Here is an 11,075-nt window from a genome sequence, read left to right on the forward strand (position 1 = left end):
GACAACCTGCTTTGTGTCAGCTATTAGAAGACAAACTCTTATATTAACTCTTTGTATCAGCTATTATAATACAATCATGGTAGACTATGCAATGACACTATGGATACAACTTAAAGCAAATGGATGGAGCTTTGAATTGTAGGAAAGGGAGAGAGTATTCCAAACTATCATTACTAAACCAGTACCGTCATAATTCCAGACATGTTGGCACCACATAATACATGCACGCACGCACGCAGGCACACACGCACACACGCATGCACAGTGCAGAGAGAGAGAGGGAGAGGGAGAGAGCCTTTATTGTCATTTGTAACATCTTACATTTCAGTGTGTTTATGTACACTATATTTCCAAAAGTATTCGCTCACCTGTCTTGACTCACATATGAACTTCAGTAACATCCCATCCTTAATCCATAGGGTTTAATATGACATTGGTCCACTCTTTGCAGCTATAAGAGCTTCAACTCTTCTGAGAAGACTTTCCGCAAGGTGGGATCTTTTTTAGCATTCTTTCAGAAGCGCATTTGTGAGGTCACACACTGATGTTGGACGAGGTGACTGGCTCTCAGGATCCACTCTAATTCATCCTAAAGGTGTTCCATTGGGTTGAGATTAGGACTGTGCAGGCCAATCACGTTCATCCTCACCAAATTCCTGTTCCAACATGACTGTGCACCAGTGCACAAAGCAAGGTCCATAAAGACATGGAGGACAGAGTTTGGTGTGGAGGAACTTGACTGGCCTGCACAGGGTCCTAACCTCAACTCAACAGAACTAAACACCTTTGAGTTGAATTAGAGCGGAACCTGAGAAGCAGTCACCTCGTCCAACATCAGTGTGTAACCTCACAAATGCGTTTCTGAAAGAATATAAATTCCATAAACATACTCCTAAACATTGTGGAAAGCCTTCTCAGAATGGTAGTGTATTCATTTACAGGCTTAACTACAGAACATTACAGATGAAATATTGGGCCTTCTTTGAATCTGAAGTAGACATGTCAGGCTTTTGGACCAGGGTGGCAAGGATGCCAAGGCCGCATCAGTCTCTGAAGCAAGTCTAAGGCAAGTACGTCTGCATCTAAGAGGATTAGGATAGATTTACAAATCAGCCCAAGTGTGCATAGCAACAGGCTAACTCTCACACAGCTTCCACACAACGTATGGCCTTTTGCTCCGCATGGAGTACTAGAAGATTACTGACTGAGACGACTCCTGCTAGAGGTACGATACACGTCAGCGTTGTGAATTTGGTTGTATTGTCTTGAGAGTTTTAAGTTTATACCGTTTATGTATGCGTAGTAGGCAGGCAGCAGGTTGGTACGCTCGCTCTGAATGAAAAAGGCTTAAGAGAAGAGCGACACAAATAGATACAGGAAACAGCTCTGTGTTCTGTCTGAACATGCTCTGGCTTTGGCTCCATGCTCCTGCATTTATTAGTATTTTTAGAATGGGTGTGCTGCATTAGAGGGTAATAGTTTGATGATTAATTTGGGTCATTCTCAGTTGGATTCAGAAGCCTCTTCTTATTGTCATTGCCTGTGTGTTTATTTGTTTGTTTGTGTTTGTCAACAGCTGTGAGACCTAGAGCTGTTGCCATGCATGGGTGAACATGCCCCAGAATGGTGACATACGTCCTGTGGTCAGCATTGGTATGGACGTTCAGGGGGTTGCTGTTCACCTGGAGGTTTTTCTGGGTAAGTGCAATCTACCCAGAGATTGGGTCTGGCCATGCCTCTTTCAACTCCCATTTCCTTTAGTTTGTTTATTGTTTTTTTTTAACTACAAATACAGGTGTGATACATAGTGATATGTGGTAGATGGCTATAAGGTACAATAGGAAGAACAATTCAGGAAACTGAATTTAGAAGTTGTACCACACACCACCTCCCATTCCAACGGATGCCCATCAAAATCCCCCTGGGCGCAATTGGATAGATCTAAAACCAATCACAGCAATGAAGGTGATGACATGCAGGGCAACGGAAAAAAAGAGAGAAACAAACAAGCGTTTTTCAAAAACAGCTTCAAGGTCATCATGTTAAAGAGGAACTATGCAGGATTGGCGATTTCATCTCTGGTTTCGGTTTCGTTGTTCGTTTTCGCTCGTTTTATGCTTGCATTTTCTCTGCAGAGCTTCCCCGACAGCTTTAGCGTGTATAATTATACATGTATAGGCTATATTTAAATATATAAATTGCAAGCGTGGTTCTTCGTCTCAGACTTCCAGATGTAAACAAAGAGCGATCGTCTCCTGCAGAAAGTTGCATAGGGTCTCTTTAAGCCCACCCACAAGCTTTAGGGTTGTGATTGCCGCTCAGGTTTTTGAAGCACTGGAAGTGGGAGTGAATGGCCTCTTTGCCAGATGAACCTGTATAGAGCAAATTGGCCAAATTGGCCAAAGGTTCGTCTGGGTTTTCCCAGTCTACACATAGGCTGACAGGAAGCAAGCGGGAGAGAGAGATGGGGTGGGATCGGTAAATGGCCGCAGGTCGGACTCGAACCTGGGTCCCTGTGGGCACTCATACCCGTACATGGCATGAGCGCTGTAGCCCGTTGAGCGCTGTAGCAGCCTGCTGTAGCCCCGGTTGCTATGCATTCTAACCACATGCTGAACACTGAGAAACTGGCACCATTGAAACAGTTACACAGAGAATGTTGCACTATACTGACAGCTGAAATTTGCTTTCACTTTCATTGTGAGATAGGGGCACGTTTGTGCAGTGACCTGACTGCTTTTGTTGTTAACTCTATATTTTCTATAAGTTTAATCAGAATTGTGGAACTGTAGCCCTGATCACCCTTGCCTAATGTACTCACTGTAAAGTCTGAACAGGGAGAGTGCAGATGATATTACATCAAAATGCTAACTAGATATTAGCTTAGCTATCTGCCCCTGTCAAAAACATATGTTTAAAATGATTTGGTGGCACCCTAAACTGTCATCATGGCCTAGGGGGCACGTGTTAAAAAGACTATAGGACACTACATTGAATTCTTTCTTTTCATTGCAAGGGCACTTCAGTGCTTTTTTAACGTTTAAGAAGGCGCATCAGGATTTTTCATCAGAAAGGTATCTGAAATGTGTCCCTTTCCAAGAGCATTTATCACATTTGTTCCACTGAAGGAGCACCTCCTTTGGCTTCTTTAATTCTATGTTTAGATTTAGTCATTTAGCACACGCTTTTATCTAAACCGACTTACGTAAATTATATTACAAGGGCCTTTGTCCCCGGAACAACTCAGGATTAAGTGTCTTGCTCAAGGACAACAACTGTGGAAGCCAGGTATCGAACCCACAACTTTTCAAAACTATAGCATGCTAGCCCAGCTCCCTAGCCACTACGCTACCACCACACATGTCGTTCTGCTGTCTCTCCTGATGTACTTTACAGCACCACATTGCATCACATTTTCACCATGAGAAGGGCTCTCTGATGGTGGCACGTTGAATTGTCTTACTCTAGAGGCAATCCTCACAGCTTACTGCAGGAAGGGGCACTCAGGGAACTGCAACACTTTCAAGGCCAGACAATAGGACGCTTTTGAGGGTACTTTACTGAGGTATTTGATCGGCTTTTTGGTTGAAATATCAGCAAACTACTGAACAGTATCACCAAGATTGTGGACAGAACATTTTTGGTCAAGAAATAATTTATAAGAATAATTTGATTGGTTGACTGGTTGATTGATTGATTGATTGATTGATTGATTGATTGAACTGATCGTACACAAATAGTACAATATCATGATGTCATTTGCACAAATACTACAATATCATGATGTCATATGCACAAATAGTGCAATATCATGATGTCATGCACAAATAGTAGGCTAGGCTACAATATCATGATGACATATGCACAAATAGTGCAATATCATGATGTCATATGCACAAATAGTGCAATATCATGATGTCATGTTTTTTTTACATGCAAGTGCACTTCAGAATGACATTTAAACTAAGAGGCATATCAAGTTCACAACATTCTGTAGCATGTATCAAGTTCACAACATTCTGTAGCATGTATCATATATTATCTCAGCCTTCTCTGTGCAAGGCCTGTTGAGTGTGAAGTGTACAATGTAGTCCATGTCATCCCATGGCCTGTTACTTATTTTAAACTATTTTATGTGCCCTCTGCAGGTCAATCCATACCATGCAATAAAAACATCTTCAAGGGGACCATATGGATCAGGTGCACAGCTTTATTGTTACATTGAGAAAAACAAATGTAACTTCTTTAGCATTAGCTTATAAAACATGGCATTAAAGCACAGGAGTAAATGTGGCAGAGTGTGGGTGTGACGGGGCGAGTATAACAGTGTTTGTTTAGTTTGGCAATGCCAACTTCCAGCAACTGTGTTTTGTAGGCTATATGAGTTACTTAGAATTATGTTATGCTGATTTAAGCTTTGTTATATTTGTTTGACTGAAAACACCCTTGCAGAGTGATATTGGATTGATCCAATTATAGGGGTGTGCTCAATTGTATTTAAACCTGTGGGTTCATTTAGACGGGAGTAGCTGATGAGTAGACGTAAGTCTCGGAATTCTCTCCAATGGTGATGCATTGACTAGTGCAATTGGTCTGTAGTCGCCTGTTTTGCATTTTATGGAATTATTGTTTGGGCTACTAAGTCTATTTATTTTCTTTGTCTAAAGTATTTTTGTTATTTCTTATTTTTGTTTACGATTTTCATAATCCTTTATGCCCATTGGGCCTTATTTGGGGGAAATAAAAACCCATCTCTCCTACAATCCTTCCACAGGCGTTCCAGTGCATCTTTCGTAGTTGGAGGTAGGATAAATCCCACATCCCACTAGTTTAAATGCTGTCTGGAATGCACCATTAGAATCAGCTGGTTGGTTGGACTTTTCCACCTCTGTCCCTGATGGTGCATTCCAGACAGCATTTAAACTAGTGGGATGTGGGATTTATCCTACCTCCAACTACGAAAGATGCACTGAAACGCCTGTCGAAGTGGGAGCTCCTACTCGCGAACTCGTAGGAGCTCCTACTCGCGAACTCGTAGGAGCTCAACCTGCCCCGACCTCAACAAAATGAAGTGGGAGGATTATGGCGGCGCCCATGGAGACATGCTCCGTGAGAGCTAACTTCAAGGAATACACTATAAACTTTAGGGTAGGGTTGTTTTAGACACAGTAATTAACTTGTTCTTCATATTATGACTTAAAATTGTGTCAACAAAGAATACAACGTATTGTGAAAGTAACGTTATAACGTTATACAGTTAGCCTAGCCTAATATGCTAACGTTACGACGTAATGCTAACGTTACGGCGGTCACCCATGTTTTCTAAACCTCCCACTCCAAAATGCTTGGAACACTTTGAAGTGGGAGGTAGAACCTTTCAGGTAGGGTAGGTCCCACCTCCCACTCGTTTGGATGAGGTCTGGAATGCAGCATAAGCCACATACATCACACTGCCCCCCCCCCTTCCCTCACCTTCCTCTGTCCACACCTGTTTGTAAATTTAAGTTTGTTTCACATTTTATCTTATGTCTTGCTTTTGCATGCACTGGTAATTTCCTCTAAATTACGTTTTCTAGTTATTATTCTTTTTACCTTTTTGTGCGCGCTATTCAGCCCGAACCGCTTAACGTACAAACTTGGTTGAAACACCGTTCTGTAGATCTTCCAAATATCTACTAGACAATCTATTTGACATTTTTGAGAAGTTTATACTTTTTGAGATATTTGTAATTAAAAGTGTATTTTTCCCCCATAGACTTTAATGGAGAATGTGATGTCATAATGAGCCAGAACTCTCAGTTCCCAGTCTAGTTAGAACACTGCCCTGTGAATCCAACTGTCACTTTTAATCAAAGATTCTAGAACAGAGTTCCACTTTAGAATGTTTGGCTTTAAGCATCTCTCTCTCTCCCTGAACTACACATCCTATTGAAGTGTTTCCTGTGTCAAAATAAAAGTCTACCCAACAGATTGCATCCCCTCGTGTAATTCCTCGGGAATTGCATTTCTAGTCTTGATTGATTTCAGGTTATTTCAATTGACAAAAGTACAAACCTCTGTGACTGTGATTACAAAGTTTGGAACAACATATTTGGCCTCTGTTTATTTATTTATTTTTTAAAATTGAAGCAGCGATAATGAAGGTCAATTTGGTTTTGCTTTTGTTTCTTCACAGAGGTAAAACACTGTGTGATAAATGTTCTTTCTGTTTGAACCGCTGCTTTAGTGAGAAACCGATATGCAGTCTAGTGTATGATGAATGTAATGAACCAAACCCTCCTGCCCAGCAGATGTCAGTGTTTCTATAATTTCAGTCTATCTGTCACTCCCAACCGCAACCTCTGTTTGCGCCTGAGCCCTCTGGCCAAGTTAACAGTCTCTCTGGTTAATTCAAAGGTTACTATGGGGATAATAATGATATTGATGGTCATTTTGGTGGAAGTAATGGTGGTAAAGATGGTGATGAAAAAAGAAAAGAAGATGATGACAATGGGTGCCTCTCATTCAGCATTTATACGTCCTCCCTAGCTCCTCATGCCTCGATCCTCACTGATCTACATAAAGAAAGATAGAAGAAGGGATAGACTATCCCATTGTTACCGCCCCATCATTCTTTATGTAGATCAGCGAGGATCGAGGCCCGAGGAGCGAGGGAGGACGTATAAACGCTGAATGAGAGGCTCCTAATGATGGTTATATTGTATATTAAAGATGAATCTACCTGCTTTCTTTAGGCCGTGGTGATGCCCGTAGGCATAAGCACAAGCTTCCCCTCCACAAACGGCTGTCAGCTGCTGAGGACGATATCCAGACTCTGAAGAACCAGCTCAACAGCCAGAGGGAGTTATGGGAGAAGAGATTCTACAAACTGCAGAAGAGGCAGCAGGATCTACGGAACCAGGTCTCTCTTTCTTTTTTGCTTTCTTTCTTTCTTTCTATTCAACTCTCTCTCTCTCTTTATTCAGCACCCCAGTCTCTCATTCTCCACCCTGGCGGTTTATTCCCTTCTGTTTAGTGAGGAAAGAGGGAATTTTAATAGCTGTAGGCCTGAAAATCTAAATCAAATGTTAGGTTCAGCTAACACCAAACTGATGGTCAGACATCTGATAATGAATTATGGACAAGCTGTTCCTTTTTTCTGTAGTTGACCTCTGAGGCGTGGCTGAGTAGTGGCATCTACCTAAAGCAGGAGGGGATACAGATACCCCGAGAGCTGCTGTTCGAGGCCGTGTTGGAGAATGGACCACAAGGCCAATTTGATGAACCGGATCCAGACCTTCCAAGTAAATCCGTCCAGACACTTCAAATCACTCATCCTTCAATCCAATTATACTTTCTATAACGGATAGCTCCGATAGTTCTTCGAGTCTGTAGTTTACACTGATTTTAGAACCGCCACGGGGGGGGGGGGGGGGGGGGGGGTTTAGGCATACTTTGCCTAACAATGCCCGATAGCGGTTCAAAGTCAGTGTAAACTACAACCTATCGAGGCTTATTGTTGAAGTATGCCACATCTAGGCATTCTCCAAATGTCACAAAAACCTAACGGTGATATGAAGTGTTTAGGCACACACTGGCGTTCTCTTATTGTGACTAAAACCCAACATGAAAGGTTACATAGCAGTTTTAATGTACTGCGTTTGAGACTGTCCTATGTTGTCACTTGTCCTTTGTTCTACCAGGGACCACACTCAGGAGACACGAGATGATGGCATTTAGGGCCGAACAGAACAGTCCGATGTCTTCATCAGCATGTGACTCCAGACCACCTTCAGCTTTGTCTGTAAACACAAACGCCAGGTACACCTTACACATATTTTCCGACATGTGGTAGTATAATGTACTGGTGTGGTATAATGTACTGGTGTGGTGTGTATTCATACTTTGCGGTCATGTGCAAGAAACGCTGGAAACAATGGCTAACATTTGCATGTTTGTAGTTTTACACATCTGTTCCGTCATGTGATAAAGTTCTCACCTGAATGTACACGCTGCCTAAGTACAGTAGTTAAAAAAACAAAAAAAAACAACCACAACCCCGGCAGACCACCTTCAGTTTTGTCTGTAAACACAAACACCAGGTACACCTCACACATATTTACCGACATGTGGTATGGTGTGTATTCACAGTAGTTAAAAAAAACAAAGCAAAAAAAAACAACCACAACCCCGGCTTATCTCCTCGGCGGTTTGTACATCCAATCGCACAGCAACTCTCTTGCATGATATTTTCCCCTAAAAAACACCAACATTTGTATATCAAAACTGCCGACGTCCTGGTAAGATCCTTCATTAGTTTACTGGGTTTCGTTGCTGAAAATGATCTCTGCTGAAAAAAACAGCCTGACCAGCTAAAGGTGGTTTGCTGGTTGACCAGCTTGTTAACCAGCTTATTTGACCACCCTTTGATGGTTAACCAGCTAGACCAGCAAAACTCTCGCGAAAACACACCTTCAGCTGGTTTACCCAGCTTATGATGGTAATTCAGCTGGTTTTGATTGTCGTACCACCTTAAGCTGGTCATTTTAGTTGGTGTTGCTGGTCTACATTGCTGGTTTTTACTGGCCACGCCAGCTTATGTTGGTTATTCTAGAAAACCAGCTTGACCATCTTTGTCAAGCTTGACAGGCTGGTCACCAGCATGACCATCTTAAACCAGTTGTATCCCAAACAACAGGCTGGTCACACCAGCACGACCAGCTTCCTCAGATGGTCACGCCAGCATGTCTAGCTGGTGGCCTAACCAGCTACACCAGCAAAGACCAGCAATAATAACTGTGTTTTGGGCAAAGACCAGCAAAGACCAGCTAAAACCAGCTACCAGCCTAAGCTGGTTTCTTGCTGTTTTTTTCAGCAGGGATGTCATAGCCCGCCAGCTAGACGTCACATGCAAAGTATGAATTGTGACACCCTGTTCCTGAGCCCAATAAGTCCTGTGGAAACTCATGCTGCAGTTATGCCATTTGATGGCATTTAGCTGCTAGGGCCAAACAGAACACACCTCACACATATTTTCCAGCATATGGTAGTATAATGTATGGGTGTGTATTCATACTTTGCAGTCACGTGCAAGAAACGCTGGCAACAATGGCTAACATTTGCATGTTTTTAGCTTTATACATCCGTTCCGTCATGTGATAAAGTTCTCACCTGAATGTACAGGCTGCCTGCCGGCAAATGACAGTTTCTTAAGTACAGTAGTTAAAAGATTATGTCGTTATCTCACCCATCTCTCTCTCTCCCACTCGCTTACTGTTTCTCTCCCCATTTCTATCGATATAGCCCCCCCCAAATATAAATAAAGAATACTATAACATAAATACTATACTGTATATGTACTGTATAAAAGTCCTTAGACTTAATTACCAGAGGTGTCAACTTCAATTATTTATGAATAAAAGGGTGGCATGTTTATTTTGCACACAGTAACAAACCAGAAGCTTGCCTTGTAGCCGACTGTCTTTGCTTTGTAAATTGTGAATTGCCCAAGATCTGTCAAGCTATCAGTATGTACCTCCACAGTGGCACGTTTCAGTAGCGCGCCATACCCCCACTCCACTGTTGTCTTGTCCCCCTGTAGTGTCTCTTCCTGGAGAAGTGGGTCTGGCCCCCACCGGGTCTTTGTGCCCCACTCCCCCATGGACCTGCAGGTCGGCCACCGCGTCCGGGTTCTGCTGCCCTCGGGTCGGATCAGCACCGGCGCCCTGCGCTACCTGGGCCCCGTGGATGACGGCTCCCAGGACTACCACCTCGGAGTGGAGCTGGAGCGTGCTGACAATGGCTCCCAGACGGGAGTCCACCAGGGACAGCACCACTTTGACTGGTAATACCAACAAACACATGAGTCCCACGTTAGCTTTAAAAAGGCATGCCGTGTTCTAACAAGGTAACATGCCACAGGTCACAATGTCATTCAACATCCATCAGACTAACATGTACAGTAGGCACTGGTGAACACCTGCTTACTGAATGTAAGAATCAGAACATGCCACAGAATCAGAGGTGGACAACTCCAGCTCCAACATGTACCCATGTTACTGTAAAAGGCACTCACTTACGAACCCCCCACAAATATTTAAAATAAACACAGGGAGATGTTAAATTCCTCATGCTATTTATGGGTTTCATCAGTTCCCTTTCCACAGGTGTATAGAATCAAGCACCTTGATTATGAATGCAGACTGTATGGTGCCTGATTAATTAATACACCTGTGGAAAGGGATCTGATGAAACCCATGAATAGGGCTCGGGCACACCCCTTGCATTCTAGAAATATTGCCGCCATGTTGGTAGCGCACCGAACGTAATATCCATTCATTCAGATGCAGAAGAAGCAGAAATATAGTATTAGCGATTCTTTTCCTCTTGCTATCGTGGGTTGTACTGTTACACCCCACTACACAGCAACTTACGACCAAGAAGGCAAAAACTACAGTAAGTAACAGGAACACAGACGGGAGTAAATCCATAGTAATCCTTAGTAAACTAAGGAGTGAGGCTGCCAATATGGCTGTGCCCGCGAAGTTTTCATTTAGGCCCACAGTATAAATAAAACATATTCCCATGTGCGCACATATTTGTACAGGTTATTTCCTCAGCTATGAGGTTAACATTATGAGGCAGTTACAGTAATATGGTATTAATATGGTTTTGTTTTAACTTGCATGAAACACTGCCCTGCAGGTTATACACAAGACACGACTGTATTATGTAAGTGTACTACATAATAAACAGAACAGAGTGCACATGGATCAATCTCCTTTAAAATGAAGGTGTAGATGCTGTCAATTTGCCAGACAATTATGTCATACTGTTTTATGGGTAAAAAGTAGGGATTGCTTTCCTTAAGTTGATTAAGTGGTTAACAGAATGTATTAAGTCAATGTTCAAGTTATTTATAGCTGTATGTTTGCTCCAAGGAGTCAAAAATCTGCCTTTGCTTTAAACACCAACATTGACATGTCAAATACGGTGTGCAGCAAAGTTTTTAGATTGTTTATATATTGCCAAGGCACTGAGGATAGAAGGCGTTGCATCCAACCTCTGCCAACCATCAAATGAGATCATCTGCACTA

General features: G+C 42.5%; 1 protein-coding gene across 1 annotated transcript; it reads left to right on the forward strand.

The window, feature by feature from the left end:
* Nucleotides 1-1,623: 1,623 nt before the first annotated feature.
* LOC134083440 (uncharacterized) lies at nt 1,624-9,827 on the forward strand. The gene is made up of 6 exons (XM_062539763.1): nt 1,624-1,698; nt 4,149-4,200; nt 6,735-6,901; nt 7,145-7,283; nt 7,683-7,800; nt 9,581-9,827. The coding sequence occupies exons 1-6, from the start codon at nt 1,624-1,626 to the stop codon at nt 9,825-9,827; spliced, it is 798 nt and encodes a 265-aa protein (XP_062395747.1).
* Nucleotides 9,828-11,075: the final 1,248 nt, after the last annotated feature.

This window comes from Sardina pilchardus, chromosome 6, assembly GCF_963854185.1.
Source record: "Sardina pilchardus chromosome 6, fSarPil1.1, whole genome shotgun sequence".
Classification (NCBI taxonomy): Eukaryota; Metazoa; Chordata; class Actinopteri; order Clupeiformes; family Clupeidae; genus Sardina; species Sardina pilchardus.

What these genes read in the sequence shown, in the direction of transcription:
- LOC134083440 (XM_062539763.1), top strand. Translation starts at nt 1,624, where the DNA reads ATGGTGACATACGTCCTGTGGTCAGCATTGGTATGGACGTTCAGGGGG. An exon ending in TCACCTGGAGGTTTTTCTGG is followed by an intron (nt 1,699 to 4,148) that starts GTAAGTGCAATC and finishes TGCCCTCTGCAG; the next exon opens with GTCAATCCATACCATGCAAT. An exon ending in AGCAGGATCTACGGAACCAG is followed by an intron (nt 6,902 to 7,144) that starts GTCTCTCTTTCT and finishes TTTTTTCTGTAG; the next exon opens with TTGACCTCTGAGGCGTGGCT.